Source organism: Synchiropus splendidus, chromosome 1 (genome assembly GCF_027744825.2).
Source record: "Synchiropus splendidus isolate RoL2022-P1 chromosome 1, RoL_Sspl_1.0, whole genome shotgun sequence".
Lineage (NCBI taxonomy): Eukaryota > Metazoa > Chordata > Actinopteri > Syngnathiformes > Callionymidae > Synchiropus > Synchiropus splendidus.
The window spans coordinates 23,671,475-23,691,278 of record NC_071334.1 but is presented as its reverse complement, the minus strand read 5'-3'; the positions used below and the strand labels follow the sequence as shown (position 1 = coordinate 23,691,278).

Sequence of the window (19,804 nt, the reverse complement as noted above, 5' to 3'; positions counted from 1 at the left end):
AGGGCCACATGAATACTGGCAAAGGGCCCCATGTGGCCACCGGACCTCACTTTGCCCACCTCTGGTCCAGAGCGTGAACTCTTGTGGCCACACCCACTTGCACTTCAGACGTTGACAGACTTTTCGTTCGTCCTATCGGCAGCGCGTGTGTCCTCTTCCTGCTGTCTTTCCACCAGTCGTGCATGTTAAGGGGCGGGGCAATGACTGGCTCTCCTGCATTCGCTCTAACCTAAGAGGCACTGACTGAGGCAGGGATTCACTCGATCTGGAGATTAACTGCTGTTACTGTGGACAAGTGAACAGCTGGATCCTATCGCCTACGATGCAGCTGTGAATTGAACGTGAGTATTCGTGTAAATTTGTTGTTGTCCACCCATTGCATGCGGATGATTTGGCCGCAGTAGCTAGCTAGCGAGGTGCTGAAATACAGGACTGCGCCGCGTTTGCTGAACCACTGTGGATTTGTTTATGTCCTGAGACGCCTACAGTTTGATAAAAGCGTCAGCCGCGAGTTATGTCGAAATCATTTGCCAGTATTTGTCTTGAAGATTTACCGATTTTTCCTGCGCGAATTATGATGTGTTGGTTTCACTGCGGGAAACTAGCAATAACAGACTTAGGTCGTTAACGATGATTTTCACATTAATACGGTCAATGTTGCTCCAGTGAATATAACCGCTCATCGTCTTCTACGGATTCTTTTTGGTGTTCGATGTATATTAGCATTATGCGCTAACAAACACCTGCCACAACATAGCGGGTTTACACGAGCTCCGACGTTGTCACGTCGTTCCGAACGTTTTCAAACTTCTATCTTATCTTACGGGTTGCTGACACTTTTGAAAGCGGATTCAGACATCGAAGTTTCATTTGATAAGTCGCGTTTGAAAACGTCAGCCCCAAATTGTGTTTCGAATTTTGAGTATATTTAGTCGTTTGACATGACAGCGTTGCTAGTACCAGTTACGAAACTTGGTTTGTTATGAAGTAAGAAAGCATATCTGGTGAAATGCGTGTCATTTTTCCCCCATTACGATTTCATGCATGTGTGCTGTTCGTTGTAGTCCAGACCAGTCAGCTGTGAGGACAGTGTTTTTGGTAGCCGTGGGCGACCGTCAGCCTAAGTGAAAGTGTCCGTTCCTCCCACATCAGTTGAACTCCCAGTGGGAAGCGATAGCTGCGGCCTTTTGTCTTCATCTCTGCTTTTACCATCTGGCAGGTTTTCAAATGATGCATGCGACCCGCAGCCCCTCATCCATTCCCTCGGCTCCTCCTGGGGGGGTTTTGGACCTCAGTTTGACTGGAACTTCGCTCGCTATGTCCAAACGTCCGAGCAGTGCCTCGCCTGGAAAGTATTTCTCCCGGTCCGTGTCTGTGGCCACCGACGGACGAGGGAAACGCAATACACTGGTGAATCTCCTCTTCCTTTATTATGATTTAGAAGTATTGACTTACACAGTGGACAACAGGTGTGTTTGGTTCAAATCAATTTAAGTGTGAGAAATACACGTTATAACCCAATATAAGTCACGGTTATCATTTTAGTGAGTAATGTAAATAAATCCCACTTAAATATTCATTTTCACTCTGACTGAAGGTATGCCTATAATGTGTTATATTTGTGTGTTGTTGAATACATAAAGGATGAGTGGCTTGACGACTTGCTGTCAAATTTTGTCTCGACAGAGCGACAGCAGTTTCAGTGGATCTCGCTCCATAAAGAACCTGAGACGGTCTAACAGCACCACCCAGGTGAACCAGCCAACCAATGTTGCCTCGAGGTAAACACAAAACCCATTATGGTTCATAGTGCGCATTCAGTCTCATGTAAGCAGCCTGTTGTGTGTTGAACGCAGACAGACTAAGATGAGCGCTCAGACTGGATAGAATCCCCATGAATGTGTGCGGACTCACTGAATGATCAGCAGCTGTTGGTCCTGTTGCATCTGTGGACAATAGCTGCCGTGCTCCTGCTGGGTGCAGGGTAGTCTTTGTTCCCAAGTTGGAGGGGGAGGCTGGAGCTGAGGTCATGTTACACACCCGCTCACACAATAGCCCCGACTTTTAAATTTAAAAAGTCCTAACCCCCAGATGCCCACACTTCTGTCAGCAGACCACTCCCCCACACACTCCGTTACTCATGTGAACAAGCAGAGGAATGTGCTGCTTGAATAGTGTCAGATTGCTTTTGTCCGAACACACGCCTGCACAGACACAGATATCCATGAAGGTCAGAGGTCACAGTGAGGCAAGGCAGATGTTCTTAAAATCTGGTCAGCTGGTCTGCAGTTAATGTAGTGTGTGGGTTTGCCCATCGCAAATTCTTCCACTGTTCAGATGGCAGTTTATTTTCTCAACTCTAAAGCTCAACATTAAACTCTAGTGAAGAGCAGTGCTGTTCAGTGCTACATTGTCATTGTTCTACCTGTTGTTGCTTTGAATCCTCTGGTCTGCATTAAAGAGATGAAATTGTGTTTCAGTCTGGACCAGAATGGAGACTACCTGACTGTGTTAGACCACAGCCCTGACGTCTCAAGACTCAGCAAAACATCGCACGACAGAACCACCTGGAACATCTTGGTATTTTAGGACCAGCCTGCAAATGTTATTGAAATGTGTTCTGAACGAGTCCCATCTGTTAGGATGATCAGCCACAGGTGCTTCACCCACACAGCAGTTCTCACAGCAGTGTGGACTCTCCAACCAGCCAGAAGAGACGAGAGGTGGGAATCTCTCTGGCTGCTAGCTTCACTGCTAACAACAGGTGAGTTAGCCCTGCACCCTCGCACCTGCTCATCTCGTGCTTCTTCAGACTCTATTTACTGTGGCAAGTTGCATTGGCTAAATTTGCATAAGACTGGTTGCAAAGTGGAAATTTGGTCAGTAACCAAAGTTGGGTAAAGTGTTAACACCAATCTGTGCCTTGTTCTGGTTCTTTCCTGTCCAGGAGCAACAAAGGAGCAGTGGGGAACTCGGTCACCACCATCCTCCACAATAACTACTCTGAAAAGCCTCTGACACCTAAAAGTTCCAACCAGAAGCCCACTTTCAAGTGAGTTCTAGTCAACAAACAATGCTGTTGTTGGTATTATCTATATTATTTACTAGAGTTTCCCCATTGGCATAAAGGACTTTCTTATCTTATAGGTGCAATGACTGAGTTTAAGAATTTCTCAGTTGTTTAACAGGAGCAGTTTACATTAGCTATGAGATTGACAGAATTGAAGAATAGAAGTGGTGACATAGAGATTCTGAAAATTCATGCCCAGAGATACAAAGACGGAAAGACTGGCTATATACAAAGCCATTGTACACACCTATAAGCCGTACTAAAACACATTTCAGAACACCAGGCTGTTCATGGCTTCACGAAATCTAAAACGTGGAAGCCAACTTCTAAATGCCTGTGACTAAGATATCTTTTACTGTTGCATCGGTTCAGTGGTTGGATGAATAGCTCAATAAACAACACTCTTTTTTGCTGCAGTAATCTCCTGAAGGCATCGGCTAACGATGATGTCTCATTGGACCATGGCTCGCTCACCAAGTACCAGAAGAACTTCTCCTCTTCTTCCAACAATAGGAGTTCCGTTTCGGCCCAGGCCAGCAGCCCAGTCCTCCCACAGAGACGAGAGGTCTCTGAAGAGGAGGCAGAGAGGTTAGGAGTCTGTGCAGATGAAGAAGGCGACGATGTTAACAGAACAATGCAATTCTTAGTTCTGAATCTTCTCTCCATAGGTATATTCAGCAAGTGAACAGGGCCGCAGTCACCATCCAGTGTTGGTACCGACATCAAACTCAGAAGCGACTGAGACGCAGCATTGCCACTACCAGACAGGTAATGCCTACAGAATCTGCTGAGCTTGGCATTAGAGAAAATCCGTGATTCTGTTGTATTAATGGAGGACATCCCTGCAGGACTGGGAGCAGCAGGCACAAAGCGCCGCCCCTCTTGAGCCGCTGCTGCATCAGAAAAAGAAGGATGACGACAGGAAGCAGATCCGTGAGGAGAAGGCTCGTCTGGCCCGCCTTTCGGCCATTCAGGTGAAACAACGTTGTTATGAAGCAGCAGAATATGCATTTTGTTTTAAATTCCACGTTGAAGGTGCATTCTGGTCGAATTGGTAACTAAGGTCTCAATCTCAGTGACTCTGTCTCCCCCTATTGTTGTGACAGGAGCTGCAGCAGAACCGGTCTGTCCTGGACCAGTCAGCCGAGTTGGAGCTGGGAAATCAGAGTCCTCTGGCTTTCTCCAGCACTAGAAAGCCTCCCAGGGTCTCGCCCACCATTAGAAGTCCGCTGTTTTCTGCTAACAACAGTCCTGTGTCCCCAGACCACAAAGCTAAGAACACAGGTCAGTGTTGTTCCGATAGATTGAATAGTTGTCATGCAAAGAAGTAAAAGTGGCTTCCTGGCCAGTATTCATTATATTTGTACTTTTAGTCTGGTGTGAAAGCACTGAAGTCTACTCAGTCATGTCTCTATTCACTTCACCAGTTGATTTCAATTCATTAAAAAATGTAGCATTTTACATGAATAGAAATCAACGTAAAACACATTACACAGTGAAAATTGTATGTAGACAGAAATGTGTTCTTTTAATGCTTAAAGTAAATGATCAACTAAACCTGAATGTTTGTTTGACTGGAATTCATTTTCTTTAGATTTCCAGCTGAATGTTGTGTCTAGTGAGCTCTTGGGGTTCAGAGCCGTATCGCCTGCACTATCAAATCACCTTGGCTCTCAGGGTTCTCGGGTAAATACCCACCCACAAAGGTGCAAATCGATCAGCTGTACTTCAGTTTAGCAACCTTTTTTTTTATCTTTTTGAAGGAGCCGACTGACAATGCAGAAGATTTTAGTGGGTGCCCACATCAGGAATCAGACGGAATACTGACGCGGAAAGAAAAAACACGTCTTTCCCCACTCACTGCGTCCCAGGTAAGACTGTAGCGGAATTTGTTATATCCACAGTCAAAATTCATATTTTTCAACGATTTGGTCTCTCATAATGTCTTAAATTATGAGACGGATTTTGTGTGAGAAGCTTTAAGGAAATCTGAAGTGGAAGTATCAAAACTGCTTATTTCCAAATACATCAAAAAAGTAGTGTACACATTTAAGGCCATGGGATGTTAAGATACTGTAAATGTATTGCCGAATCGCTCAAAGCTAGCTGCGCAGTGTTCATGGTCACTTGTCATGAACCATATGCTAAGTAGATTGTGTGTTGAAAGATGACAGTACAGTAGTGGTATACTTTTGCACTGAACTGATGTCACTGTTTTTCAGAAAATTGGACGGTGGTTGGAAAAAAAAATCTAATTATATGACTGTATTGATCTTTCATTTTAAGTGTAGTAATCTTATCCAAGTCTCCCTCCACTTGTGGCATGCAGGAGCTGCAGCAGCAAAGAGTCCAACTTGGGGCGTCAGAGACGGAGGTGGAGAACCTGAGGCACAGTTCACTGGTTCACCTCAGAACGCCACGGTTCTCTCCGATCAGCCAAGGTCCTGCATCCCCGAGCAACAATAGCATGATGTCGTCGGCTGAAATGAAAGGCAAAAACAATGGTTCGTCAATTGACCACCATGATCATGATGATGACGGCTGTTCGATAAGCAGTGTTTAAGACAATAATAGACAATCTTAACCCAGGTGTGTTTTTGCCAGACTCTCGAGCAAAAGGTGAGGTGAGTGAACTCTTGGACTTCAGAGCTGTTTCCCCTGCACTGTCCAATCACAGAGGCTCCCAGTGTTCCCAGGTACACACCCAGACACAATTGAATGTCCCATCTGGCGACACTTCTCTCAGTGTCTGACTGTTTTGCTTCAGAGATCTGCTGGTGTGGAAGAGAAGCCACAAGTTGAGTCGCCAAAAACGACTCTTCACGATCTGCTGGAGACCTTGAAACTGCTGGAGGAGGTACCCCAGCACCCGGTGGAGTCAAAGAAAAGTCCTCAAGAGGATAAGTACTCTTGGATTGACCAGGTAGGTGTATCATCTCCTGCTGCGACTGAGACGGTCTCTGATGTTCCATCTATTTCACCAAAGGATGGAGAGTCCAACTCCCTGACCACTGATAACCTCGAACGCCATGGTCAGCTCAGTCGCGCACTGGTTCTGTCTGATGGTGGCGCTCTGCTCTCAGAGGCAAAGCTGCAAAGCATCATGAGTTTCCTGGATGAGATGGAGAAGTCGGAGCAGGAGCGACCACGCTCGGTCACCTCAGGGTCGCAACGAGAGGTCAGAGCATCCTTCAAGTGAAATCTGTTTTAAATTTGATTGCATTTTTAATAAATTAAGTGAAAAACTTATGCAAGTTTGACTGTTTGGGTTTTTTTATCCAACCAGTTGACCATGCTGTCTATCTGTCTGACACACCAAATTTATGAAAGGGATTTTTAACCTTGTTTAATGAACAGTTTCCTGCTCCACTGATCTAAAAGATATCTACAAGGGGAACGGAATGGCTGTGAGGTTGTTTCCTCATGCAGCCTTTCTTGTTTGTTTCTAACATCACCTTGCTCTGACAAATATTATTGACAGTGTTGCCTGTGTGTTTTTAGGGGGTCATGTCTGAGGAAGACCTGGTCTGCCCAGAACTTGCTTCTGCCACTGCTGCCGAGCTCAGCAGCTCCATGACAAGAATCAAATTAGAACTGGAGGAAAAGAAACGTGCAGTTAACATGCTGCAGGGGGCACTGGTGAGGCCACGCCACTCTAACACACACATATGCGCATACAAACGCTCAAACATAAAGACTAACTGGAGCGTAGTCCATAAAATATATTTGCTTTCATGAACTGCATTAGCAGTTTGTGACGCTCGTGTGCAGCAAATTGATGTCCGAATGTTGTCGACAAGATTTCAGGCTGTTCTGAAGCTGGTTAAAATCTGTCCCCCTCCACCTAACTGTAGACACTGATATTTTTCTGACTGGCCTGCTGGGACAAGGCTGACAGGCTCACACAAACTTTGAGCTCACCTCTGCTCTCATTGCTGCTGCTGCTGCTGCTGCTGCACTGATCTGGTCTTGTCGCTACCACTCAGGCTCAACAGAGGGAGCTAACGAGTCGACATGTGAAGGAGACGGAGAAAGAACTGAACAGAAGCTTTCTCGTCCAGAAAAAACAGTACGAGTCCACCATCCAGAGACACCTGTCCTTCATCGACCAGGTAAGTCTTGTGGCCTCAAAGGTCCTTATCATGAAGAATCTCACATGACGGCGTCTGTTCACAGCTGATCAGTGATAAGAAAGTGCTGAGTGAGCGCTGTGAGGCTGTGATGGCGGAGCTTAAGCAGGTGGACCAAAAGTACACCAAGAAGATCTCCCACATGCAGGAGCAGCATGACATGGTGAGGATCCTCCAGACCCTTCTGTTTACCATCTGCCCCTCTGTTCTAATTGTCTGCTCCTCCTTCTCTCCTGTCTCCGGCTCTGTCCGGCTTCAGGTCTGGCAAATTTTGGGACCACTCTGTGAGGTAACCCTTCCTCTGCTTCTCACTGTCCCCATCTGGCCTTTTTTTTCCTCTGTGTCTCTACCTTTCAGGTGTGTCAGACAACATGTCACTCATTCATTCAGTTTACATTAACATTTCGATTTGCTAAACAGGGTCAGAGGTCACCAGCACCAGCTACAGTACTGCTACAATCTCCATTGTCCTTGAATTTGAATTGAATTGTCCCTCCCTTTTTGTTTCATCCATCAAACATCGACCTGTTCATCCACGCACCTGTCAATCCAGCCGTCTTTTTATCTGCCTATCCCCCTTTTTTCTCTTGCAGACATGGAGAGTGTTGGAGGTTTCAGTCATGTCAAGAAATAGTCTGACCTTTTGGTTCTCTCAACAGGAGATCAAGAAGCTGAAAGACCTCATGAGTGCCAGCGAGAAGATCCGCAGAGAAAAGTGGATTGATGAGAAGACTAAAAAGATCAAGGAGATCACAGTCAAAGGTGCTGGACATCCCAAGTTCAGCAGAACTGTCTTTTCAAACAAGGATTTGCTAAACCTAGTTTCCCTAAACCTTTTTCCATTCCTTCTCTCAGGTCTGGAGCCAGAGATCCAGAAGCTGATCTTGAAGCACAAACAGGAAGTGAAGAACCTTCGTACTCTGCATGAGTCAGAGCTGCTGCAGGCCGATGAGCGAGCAGCACAGCGCTGCCTCCAGCAGTGTGAGGACCTGAGACGAGAGATGCAGGAAGAGAAGGAAGTGCTGCTGCAGAGGGAGAGAGACACGATCAAGCAGAGGTCAACACCTTCTAAATGACTATGTGCTTGTGTGTTGGATACATCAGTATCAGTATTTTCTGCCAGTGTCCATTGCAATGTGTGACTGCAGTTCCACAAGCATTGAACTTCAGTTATTATGTTTCTTTTGGGATTTTTTTTTTGTTAAAGATATGCGGAAAATCACAATAATCATGTTCACCTCTGTGATGTTTTCCTCCTGTTATGGTGTTTTGATGCTTGTCATTTTTGCTTCTGTTGCTCACCAGTATTTATATTGACAGATTTGAGAAGCAGCTTCAGGAGGAGGAGCTTTCCTTCCAGCAGCAGAGGAGGCGCCTCTACAAGGAAGTGTCAGAGGAGAAGGAACGACTGGCTCAGCTGGCTGGAAGGTGAGGTCAAAGATCACAACCTTCCCATAGAGGTCTGGCAACATTGAGGTCTCTACCCTGGTTGTCTTTAGCAATTCCCAAGAGTGTTTCGATGGTCACTGTGAAAGGGATGAGGCTTCAAACATGATGTCTTATGATTGTTGTTTGGGGTTGCCAGTTCAAGCTCTCTCCCGTGTGCCTCAGGCAACGTGCTGAGCTGGAACAGCTGCGTCGGCAGCTGGAGGAGAGCAGTTCTGTCTCAGGAAGAGTTCTGAGAGAGGAGCTGGACAAGAACCGGGAAGAGCTGGAGAGGAGACACCAGGTGATGAGCAGAGTCCTAGTTTGCATTTGGACCAGTGAATTTACCAGCAGACTGACATGACCACGTTTGACCTCCAGGCTGAAATGAAGACGCTGCAGGAACGTTTGGAGATACACAAGCAAACATGGGAAGAAAACTACAAGAAGAAAGAGGTTTGTTCAGCCAATGCCAATGAATCAATCTCACAAGTAAAATGAAAACGTCACAAAAAAGAGTAAGAGCAGTAGTGGTTTGTTAAACTCTTGGTGAACTTCTGCACAGGAAACCTGGCTTCTGAATCGCGAGCGAGAGTTACGAGAGGAGCTGCGGCGAGAGCGAGACAAAGAAATAGAGTTAGCAATCTGGACACTGGAGGAAGAGACAAGTCGAGACAAGGACGAGTGTGAGCGAGCTGCTGACAAAAGGTGACCACAATCATCTGCTGGGTTCTTCAAGTGCGATGCCTTTTCACTGCAAGTGGTGTACTGGACCTGCACCTGAGCATCCTCACCAACGCGTCAGTATCTCCTCAGGGTGAAGCGGGTGCGAGAGAAATACGAGGCTGAACTGAAGGAGATGGAGCTGTCTGAGAAGGAGACCGTGGAGCGATTACAAGAGCTGAGGAAGCTGCAGCTGCAGACGGAGGGAGAACTCATCCGACTTCAGAACCAGCTCAGACAGAAGGAGCAGGACCTGGATCAAGTCTCTCAGGTGACTTTTGAAACTTGTTGAAAACTCGAAGCTGGAGTTCCCCGAAATTAAATCTGTTTTGTTAACGGTCCACTCAGGCCCGGGACCAGCTCATGAGCGAGCGCAGCAACCTGGCCGAGGTGATCCGACAGGAGTTTGCAGACCGGTTGGTGGCGACTGAAGAAGAGAACCACAGGATGAAGCTGGAAGTTTCAGAGGTGCGAGCGAGACTAAAGATGGAGGTAGAGCGAGTCACCAGGGAGAAGGAGGAGGAGCTGGCACAAGTCCACCAAAGGTCAGCGCTTCACTCTGCCACGCCACTGCACCGATGTGTCTTGGTGCCTCAGCATGCATGTACGAAACAAAAGTTGGACACAGATTTATGAAAGACCAAGAGAAGCAGAGAAGTTTCAGATGAGCGGATCATACTAACTGTCAGCCGCCATGACATGAAATACTTGATTTAAATTTATTTTCAGATGAGTCGATTATGTTAACATTGGTAGTCAGACGCTCTGTTTTTGTGAAGCGATATGATTCCCTTTAATCATTTTTCCTGTCTCTTTTTTTTCCCCAGAGTGAAGTCGGCCATCTTAAAAAAAGAAGAGGCTGTCAACAATCTTCGGAAGCAGCAAGAGGTGAGTGAGATGTAGAACCTTGATAAAAATAATAATAATAAAAAGTAGAAAAGTAGGTCTTGATAAAGCATGTTGGGGAGTCCTGTTGATGAATCCCTTCAATTGCAGGCTGCTGAAAAGAGGGCCGACCACCTGGAGGCGCTGTGGGACCAGCAAAGAAGGCAGCTGCTGAAGAAGTGAAGGTCCAGGTCCAGCACCAAGACCAGGGCTGGGACCGGGTCTAAGGCAGTGGACTTTGTACCTGTGTGCTGCAGGAAGGACTGAGCATAATAAAACTCCGACAGAAGGATCATGTGACTGCACTCCCCTCCAGAGGAAAGTGAACATTTCCAGATGTTGCATAAACCACAAGCTGCTGAGTTCCACTTTAACACACAAAAATGTGGGCCAGCCCTTTTCTTCTCCCCCGCCACCCCCCCGTCTGAGATTCTGGACCCAGAGGACCCGCTCCAGTGAACCTTAGAGGTAACTGACACTGAGTAGAGACTTGAGATTGAACTGTAGAGGATGTGACAAAGAGGTGAGAGGGATGTGAAGAAGGACCTGATGGAGGATATGAGAGAGCCCTGATATGCTAAGAAGGAATTGCAAGAAGTGATGTAACAAATGAGCTGATGGAGGGAAGATTTGGTGACGTGTGAGCAGGTAAAGTAACGTGTAACAGATGTAGAAGAGCGGGAACTCTAGGAGTCGACAGGCCGAGTGCCAGTGCAAATCTCACACTTTTTCCTCTTATTCTTCCGATGTCTTCTCTGAAGTGAAACACAGGCTTCTGCAGTGGTTCAGGTTTCAGTGGAGGCAGCTGGCGAAATTCAATATCAGGCTGTAGAAACATTTTCCCTAGAACTTTTGCTTAGTTAGGATCTAGCGCTGAAACAGATCCACTGAAGTGTTTCTAAGTCACATGTGATCTCATCAGTTTGAGTCAGAGGGTTGGTGAAAACGCCCCATGGTCTGTCCAGCTGCCTGGTCCATGACAGGCTGGACATATAACAACTAACAAATCATTCCATGCTGCAGTTACAGAGAAGCTGGTTGGAGGGTGGAGACCTGTTACAGCATAACCTGGTGTCCAAAACCGACAGGATGAGGTCAAATGTTTGTAATCAATGAAAAGTTTGTAGTGATTTGAGGTTTAACTTATTGGGACTTCAGTATACTGTCGGGGTAAAACAGCTGCACCATGTCCCACAGCTGTTTCCTGAAAAATTGGTTAAATTATTTAAAAGAACACATGGAGGTCAGCTAGACTCACCAAGGTTCTAACTACATGTACATAACATCCGATGCTGTTGAGTGTGCCAAAACTCCAAAACAGTAGTCTCGTCCAAGCATTTTTTAAAACGGGCAAAGCTGCCAATTTTCCGGTTTCCTTGGGACATTTAATGCTTGTCCTGTCAGAAAAAAAGTGTGGTGTCATGCTGGTATCCTGTCAGGGTGTTGCCGCCATGCTTGAAGTAATTTAGGCTGGATTGCTGTCTCCTAACTGGAAATTGTTAAAGAAAGTTCCATTTCTTTCATTGAATTACTTTTATTGCCATGTTTTGTTTTGCTAATGTTTTTGTATTCCATATCGATGGAGGTGTAACGTCAGTCAGACTTTCTGATGGGAATATTCTGATCACATGACATGTGGCCAGCGCGACTTGGTCTGAGGAGGAAATAAAAGAAATGTGTGAACACTGTTGTGTTTTGTGATCCAACACCTCTCCCTGATCAAACTTCCTTGAGCTCATCCTGAAGCCAGCAGGACTTTTCTCCTTAACTGATCTGACAGTGTTCACTTCCGTCACTTCAGCTGTTCCGAGTAGATGCCAAAAACTCCATGTGTCCTTTAACACCAGAGGCCCGTTGGGGCACGTTTCGGTCATCTTTCTTCACCGACTAGCCTTTAACCACACATGATCCCACCTGCCAGGTTCGACTGGCAGGGCCCCAGGGTTGCCCCAACTGGACTTACCCAGCAGTATTAGAGATGAGTCGCAACAGAGCATTGAGAGACCAACGACTCAGATTATCAGCAGAGAACCTGCGGTGGATTCTTGCCACTAGTCTGCTGTGAATCAGCCAGTCAGGGGAAAATGCTCTTATCTAATGTTGCTAACTAGTGCCGGCCCGATGTAGGGCAGATGACCAGCCCAGTGCAAGTGGAGTGAGTAGCCATGAGAGTCCATGTCTCCCCGGGTGTCAGTTTACCTTGGTCCATGGGAATAGGAGATTCTCTTTGATCTTTGGCACTAACTTCTGTAGAAAGCTCGACGAATAATAAAGATCCTTTTGTTCTCTTACATGCAACATTTCCATTTGCCCAACAGAATGATGTTCTAGGAAGTACCCGTTGTGCAATGTCCTGAACAGTTTTGAGGCAGAATCCTCTTGTTGTTTCTCTGTCCTCCTTGTGTTTAGACTGTGTGAGCTGGTCACACAGTCTAAACACAGTCTTAAAGCGAGGGCTCGGTCATAAAGCTGTGGTTCCCCTTCATCACTTGTTCCGGCGATGAAATAAGCTCAGCATGGGGACAGTTCAGGTGGCGAGTATTGGTGCTCCACATTCTGAGCATTTCTGCTCTGCCTGCTCATGTCTGTGACTTTACAGCCGTCGACTTCCTCCCCCGTAGTGACTATGTCAGTGGGAGGAGGGAGGAGCAGCAGGGGGGTGTGGAGAGGGACAGGGGCACCTATTGCCAGCAGCTGTTGCTCATTCTTGTGAGACCACTCCTTCTGCTCCTCCTTCTGCGCCTGACGCCTGGCAGCAATCTCACACGCCGCCAGAGCTCCACTAACCAGATGAGGAACAAGTCGCCCTGACGACAGAAGGACGTGAAGAGTGGTGGTCACGAGAGGAGGTGGGAGGAGGAACAAGAGGAGGCGCTGAACTGTAAGAACAAGTTTCTTTATCCCCCTTTGTGTTCCACCAAAACTGTGTCTCTCCCTCTGTGTGTGAGTGTATAAGTGTGTGTGGGAGAGAGAAAGAGTGACAGACATGTTTAAACACAATAGCTGCTGAACTCGACTAACACCTAACTTGAAGAAGAAATAACAAACATAGTCTTTAATTGACCAATGGACCCTTTTTTGGTCATACTCCACTTTCATGGAGTGTTGTGAATATATAAACAGATTAAAGCTAAGATAACCTTTTACAATTGTCAAAAACTTCTCATCTTCAAGAAGTACTTCAGGGTTTGCAAACAACTAACTAACCTGGATTTTTGCCAATAGAAAATAATAATTCATATTATTCTGGGGACAGTGAGCCTCAGGGTCAGGGTCAGGAGCAGGGGCCACTTGGCTTGTCTCTGAGCACATTGGATAAGACACAGCAATTGAGTCATGTATGTTTTATTTTGTCCTGTGGGAGGAATCCCAAGCAAACACAAGGACGCACATGCACCCTAATAAATGCCTTAAGCTGGAATCAAACGCACCACCATCTCTCTGCTGCAGAGCACTAACCACTACACCACCGTGCTGTTCCAAATGGAAGTGTTTAATAAACAGATTTGGATATCTGAAATAACAAGTTATATCACACCAGTTTAAGTTAAGGGATCTAACTAGCCTGGAAGATGAGGATGGACCAAGTGATCAAATGCTCAAATCATGAGGGCCAATAATTAAAGGTTAGAACTCCAGCCATGTAAACAAGACCAATTGTCCTTCTTCAGTCTGTAATCACGTCTAATGGAGTAGCTTCAAATTAAAGTAACATTTTCAATGTTTGTATTGAGCTTCTTTAAGTCATAAAAAGTTCACATTTGCAAAATGGCTGCCTCGCTCCAAACACTATGTTTATGTTGAATGATCGCCAAAGGACTACACAAACAGGCGACACGCTGTGTCCATGGGCCGCTGCTTTCAGAAGATGACAAATGCCAATCACCGGAGCACTTGCAGCAGCTCAACCAGACCAGTGTGTTTCTGGTAATATTGACTCAAGTGTCATACTGGTGAGATATAAGTAAGACATAAGACACCACGCCTCACACACTGATAAGAGGAGCGCTCTTGCTGTTAGTGGGTGGAGATGTTCTCTTTCACCCTCAGGTCATATGTTTGTCCCTCATTCTTGTCGGCACACATTCTGACATGGCAGTTCACATCTTTGACTGGGCCTGAGTGGTTCTCCTCAAAACATGTAACATAGCAAGTCATGTTAAACTGACGACTCACTGCCATTGAAAAAAAAAAGAAAAAACGTAAACTTAAAAAATAAATCACTTAATAACAAGTGATTTACAATATGTGACTGTACATTCAGAGCAAGCCCTGCACGTATGTACACTTCACCCACTTCACATTCATCCATCAAAAACAGTCAATATCAGAAAGTGGCGACTCATTTGAAAACAATTAGCAACATGAGAAACGAGTGCATTGCCTGAGGCTGCGGGGCCCTCACAAAGGAGGACCCCTGAGGGCCACCGCCTTGACAATAGAGGGCTGTGAACTGAGGCCCTTTGTAAGCAATGATTTCAAACCAAACGTCTCAGGACTCACTGTAAATGCTAATATTTATTTTGGTTCAAGTCATATTTTACTTACATTGCTCTGATTCATCAGCTTATTTGGAGAATATTTTTGATTTTCAAAAATGTCTTTTTGGAATCGCAAATTAAAAATGTTATGTGAAAGACCATCGTTTGATAAATATCGAAACTATGTTGTTGCTTTTTCAGCACTCAAGCGAAACTGTGACAAGTCTGCACTTCCTGTTCTAGCGTTTCCTCCTCGTGTCCACTGAGCCTGACAGTTTTTACTCTCTACTTGCTGTTCGTCTTCCACTGAAGACGTTTTCTTACCGTATTTGCTTTCCTTGTGAGATCTCGTCCTGGTGCCTATTCATGCCTGCATCCTGGTCTGAATCCTGATTTGAGCCCAGTCTTTGCCCCATCCTGTTTCCTTCTTCCTGCAGCGGGTCCTGGTCCTGGATCCAGGGGACACCAGCAGTGAAGGAGGCACCTCACAGGAGCGAGCGCTCGATGCTCACAATAACTGAGGCCACGTCTCTCCACTCATCCTGCAGTCCGAACCAAAAGACTCATGACCCCTAACCTGGTCTTTAAGACCCCAGGAGAACTTGTGTCCGAGCCTATGTGACGAAGGATGGCACCGTCGCTGAAGTTGGTGCTGGTTGTGCTGACTGTCTGCTCCGTGTTTGGGGTCTACATCACGTACAGGAAAGCCACCTCGTCCTGGACACTAGTCGGACTACGGACAAGCGGTACACTCAGGTGAGTTTCCTTTGTGTCTTGTATTGAATGGGGTGAAGGTTTCAGCTACAGAAAACAAAGACGGAAAGACTGAGTGAAAACACTTTTTTCCCTTCTCTTCATCTCACGGTTGTGACACGTGTAATGATCGCCCTTTGACCCCTGTTGGAGATTAACAGCGTGCAAGGTGTGGTCACCGTGTTTGTCGAGCGCGCGCACCTGCTGTGGACATACAACTCCTCAGTTTTGCATTTCTCATCTATTCGTTCAACTGTGTTAAGGTTGGAAATACAGTTTCACGCACCAGAGGAAAGATGACCCACACCCAGATTATTGAAGCTTGAATTCACATTAGCTCAAACAAAGCCTTCTGCCTGTCTCTCAGCGTGACGCTAGACTCAAAGGTTCCGATGCCTCCTCCCACTCACCTGAGTGCTCTGTCAAGAATGAACCGGACCACAACGACAGTGACCCCACGGAAGGACAGACCAAAGCCGCAGCCGCCCGTTCTCACTGAGCCTCCATTTATCGGAGACTCATACATGAGCGAGGATCTTCCGACACAAACAGTGAGGGGTTTTTTTTCCCTTTAATATGTATTCGTGTTCCTCAAATTCCTTTTGAGATTAACATCTGCAAAAATATTTTTCTTGGGCAACTTTCTGTGAATGGTTTATGGAAGCCCATTCCCACCGGTTCCCAAAAGTTAGAAGAAGAAAAAAAATCAGTGGAAAAAAGTTCATATCATGGTTCATCACTTCCTCTCTCACACATTCTCTGCTCGTGCAGAACTGCAGCAACAGAATCAGAAGTCGAATATCAGCCACAGAGTTTGGAGCACGGTTTCTGGACAGGATTCCAGTCCTACAGTGGGCCAAACATGTGTCCCTGGAGCTGCATCAACGCCTGCGGCAGTACCCTGGAACGCACGGCTGGGGAGGGATCAGCTTTGAGGGTGAGTACCAGACCGGACCAGGCCACTCAGGGTTCTGACAGTGTTCTGCTCTGTGCAGATCTGAACAGCACCCTCTCGTTCCTCAACTCCACCGCAAACTCGCAAATGTTCGACGACTGGCAAGAACGTCGCAACCGATCCCAGTGCATCCGCTGTGCTGTGGTCGGGAACGGAGGGATTCTCAAGGGCTCCGGGAAAGGATCCGAGATCGATCGACATGACTATGTGTTCAGGTTTGCTCCAGTTCTGCGACGCCTTTATAAGCCATTTCAGTGCCTCTGAATGAAAAGCACCATAGGATCTGGGCCGTGGACGGGGTGGTGATTTTTAAGCCAGAAAAGAAAATCTGAGAAGCTTGAGGATGGACTTTCCTGAATTCTTAGTCTAAATTGAGGGCCTCTTCACTCGTATCATAAAAGTGATTTTGTGAAACAAACACGTCACTTTAGACTGACAAACTTTGTGCCAGGGGACGATGGACCAATTTACGTTTCACAATTTCCCATGGGAAACGTGGCTTCTCATCTCAAATTTCTCATGACTTTAAAAGACTTTTGGACTAGATTTGATAGAATTCCCCACATGTTGTTGAGGAATATTATCAATTTCAGTAGGGAGTCAAAAATTACAGCAATATACTGTGTTCACAGCACTGTGGAGTTATAGTTGTAACAATTCTAATATTTAGCTTTAGCCTTTTTAATGTGGGTCTGGCTTGGTTTGTGCATGTCTTGTGCTTTCCTGGTGGAATCATAGTTTCAGCGTACTTAGTTGAAGTGTTGCTCACAAGCAGCTGTTCCAGCGTCTCAGGGCCTGATATCTGTGTTTGCCTATAACTAAGAATAAGAACTTTATAAGAACTTTTTTTTAAATTTCTGAATACAAGCCTTGGCTTATTTTTGCCACTTTCCTCACGTCACACCAATATTGTTGGATGAATGCTTTTTTTTTTTTTTTACATTGGAGACTTTTTCATGGTTTTGGATTTTAAATGACATATCATGACACCAACCAGCTACATCTCCTGGTGAGCCATCCCCTTAGCGGCCGGACATCTCAACATCTACGTCTGTTTTCAGGACCAATGGCGCCATCACCAAAGGTTTTGAGAGTGATGTTGGCTCTCGCACGACTCACTACATCTTTTCCACCAATACGCTGCGTAACTCCATGGCCACGTACTCGCGGGTCGGCTTCCGAGGGCCCCCCATTTCTGAGGTCTGCAGGAAAACCATGTTTCAACCATTGCATTTTAGACAGATTTTTTCCCCACTGAAATGCTGTTTGTTCCCCGACAGGAAACTCGCTATGTTTTTCTACCAGACCATGATCGTGATTATCTTCTGATGAAAGCGGCCGCCACTAAAACTTTAGTGTCGCGAGGACGTGATCGTGGGAGAGAGTGAGTGCAAAGAATTCATTCATTCATTCACTCACCTCTTCTTAGTCCTCCCTTTCACTCTCTGATTCCTCTGTAGTCCAAAGAAACTCTTTGGCAACGATGTTTCCAAGAAGAAGTTGAAGATGTTTCACCCTGACTTTGTGCGCTACATCAGGAACAGGTGCGTGAATGAGTGCTTCACCTCAGGTCCTGGTTCTAACTCTTCACTCCCGATAGGTTTCTGCGCTCCAGAATCCTAAAGGGTAGGTACCGGAACATTTATCGTCCGTCCACCGGCGCCACCATGCTGCTTGCCGCGCTTCACACCTGTGACCAGGTAAGATTCATTTGATGTTGTCATGATCGCACCCACCTGGTCGCTGCCTCTGAGTTTTGGAATTTCCACACAATATCGCTGTATTGTTATGATATTTACAAACATTCAAATACACATCGATAAGTTGTTCTTTTTGTGTGTGTGTGTGTGTGTCCTAGGTGTCGGCTTACGGCTTCATGACCTCCAACTATGGGAATTACTCAGACCACTACTACGACCGAAACTTCCACAAGGTGGGATTCTTCGCCAACCACGACCTGAAGCTGGAAATGGTTCTGTGGCAGCAGCTGAACGAGGCTGGACTCATTCACCTCTACACAGGGAAATGATGCTGTGGCTGGCACCAGTCCTAACCTGGAGCTGACAGGTTTTGGGAACTTGAGAAAACCACATCTAACATTACTGTACTGCTGGAGCCCTGTCGGCACAGTTCCACATAGTACTTTGTCAGATCAGATCTTTCTCAACCTCTTTATTTATTAAATCAAGTATTTATGATTTTTTTCCTCTTCTTTCTGTTTTAATTTAAAATCATTTGAATACTTATGATTGTAAATTTTATACATAAATATTTATTACTTCGTACTTTGCTTCTGACAAGGCTCCAGTGATTTTGTGCCGAACCTCTCGCCTCCACCACAAACTGACCTCTGGGGCGAGTCTCTTGGAAGACTCTGCCCATTTTCCGAATGAAGTCGTTGTTCTGCTGCTTCCGGGCTGACTTTCGAGCCACTTCGTCTTGAAACATATCTCTTGGTTACTTGAATGGACGCTCAAGTTCAACGTCAGAGCTCTGACTGAGCAGCACTTTGGACTCATCAGCCCCAGTCTGTGTTTGAAGCGTCATACATCTTATCATAGACAACTGCTGACATCCAGAGCCGACAGAATGTTCTTTTGAACCTGAGTGACTGGTACAGCAGGTTGAGGTTCAGTCATTCTTCAGGCCACGGTGCCAACACCCAGCCCAGATACACTCCACGCATGTGTAGGATTGACTATGCTATTGACAATCTCCTCCGAATGAGCTTTGATGCATCCTGGATGTGCCTTTAGGTCATGTGAGCGCCGCGATCATGCAGTCAATTTCCATTCTCACGCAAATGTTTCTAGTTCTAATTGAAGAGATGAATGAATGTTTATTTTTGTATCACTTGATCTCTGGTGGCGCTGCTCACCAGAACCGACCCACGGCCACATTTTCATCAGGGAACGCTGTCTGTCTTAACTTTGTGAATAATCGCTGAGGTCAGTGGTTACAGTGCAATTTTGTTTCTTGAAATAAAACATCTTCACTTGAACTGTGAGTTAAAGATTCGTTTTGCTCTAGGCGTTTTCATCCTCACAATAAAGACAATTGTGGTCATTTGTATTATTTGTTTTTAATTGAATTGTGAGATCTCTTGCTGTTTGACATGCTAAGAGGTAATAGCGCCTGCTAAGAGGCTGGAGCACCTTCACTCCATTTGGTTTTACTGGTATTAATGTTTAACTTGAAACAATGTTTTTGACCACCAACATGGGGAAGAATAATTACGTTCTGTCAACTGTCAAAAATCAGGTTTCACCCACAAAGACTTGGTATTTTGTCTAATTTAATATTTGTAATGTTTTTTAAATTTTTTTATTTTTTTATTTTTAGGAAATCCGTGTGTTATTTACCAGCAGTATTCAAAGTCGAT

The 19,804-nt window shown here is 45.7% G+C and overlaps 2 protein-coding genes across 4 annotated transcripts; both read left to right on the top strand.

Moving 5' to 3' along the window:
* The first annotated feature begins 204 nt into the window (after positions 1-204).
* Positions 205-12,217, top strand: cep131 (centrosomal protein 131). Of its 3 annotated transcripts, XM_053871482.1 has the most exons (30): positions 205-341; positions 1,220-1,410; positions 1,687-1,781; positions 2,481-2,580; positions 2,643-2,764; positions 2,948-3,052; positions 3,488-3,658; positions 3,739-3,838; positions 3,919-4,044; positions 4,177-4,354; positions 4,665-4,756; positions 4,834-4,941; positions 5,400-5,574; positions 5,675-5,766; positions 5,838-5,993; positions 6,057-6,248; positions 6,572-6,709; positions 7,057-7,182; positions 7,247-7,363; positions 7,460-7,489; positions 7,860-7,962; positions 8,056-8,257; positions 8,521-8,628; positions 8,812-8,929; positions 9,007-9,081; positions 9,191-9,333; positions 9,442-9,619; positions 9,697-9,893; positions 10,176-10,236; positions 10,345-12,216. In XM_053871482.1, exons 2-30 carry the CDS (start codon positions 1,228-1,230, stop codon positions 10,414-10,416), a joined length of 3,663 nt encoding a protein of 1,220 aa, XP_053727457.1. In that variant the 5' UTR covers positions 205-341; positions 1,220-1,227; the 3' UTR covers positions 10,417-12,216. The 3 variants fall into 3 exon arrangements, with proteins under 3 accessions (XP_053727457.1, XP_053727449.1, XP_053727465.1); XM_053871474.1 differs by having other exon boundaries at positions 7,247-7,489; positions 10,345-12,217; XM_053871490.1 differs by lacking the exon at positions 7,460-7,489.
* A 771-nt stretch (positions 12,218-12,988) lies between these two features.
* st6galnac (ST6 (alpha-N-acetyl-neuraminyl-2,3-beta-galactosyl-1,3)-N-acetylgalactosaminide alpha-2,6-sialyltransferase) lies at positions 12,989-19,469 on the top strand. Its single transcript, XM_053872004.1, has 10 exons — positions 12,989-13,114; positions 15,152-15,470; positions 15,835-16,018; positions 16,239-16,404; positions 16,463-16,637; positions 17,484-17,622; positions 17,703-17,806; positions 17,883-17,966; positions 18,023-18,122; positions 18,281-19,469. The coding sequence occupies exons 2-10, from the start codon at positions 15,343-15,345 to the stop codon at positions 18,449-18,451; spliced, it is 1,251 nt and encodes a 416-aa protein (XP_053727979.1). The 5' UTR covers positions 12,989-13,114; positions 15,152-15,342; the 3' UTR covers positions 18,452-19,469.
* The last annotated feature ends 335 nt before the right edge of the window (positions 19,470-19,804 follow it).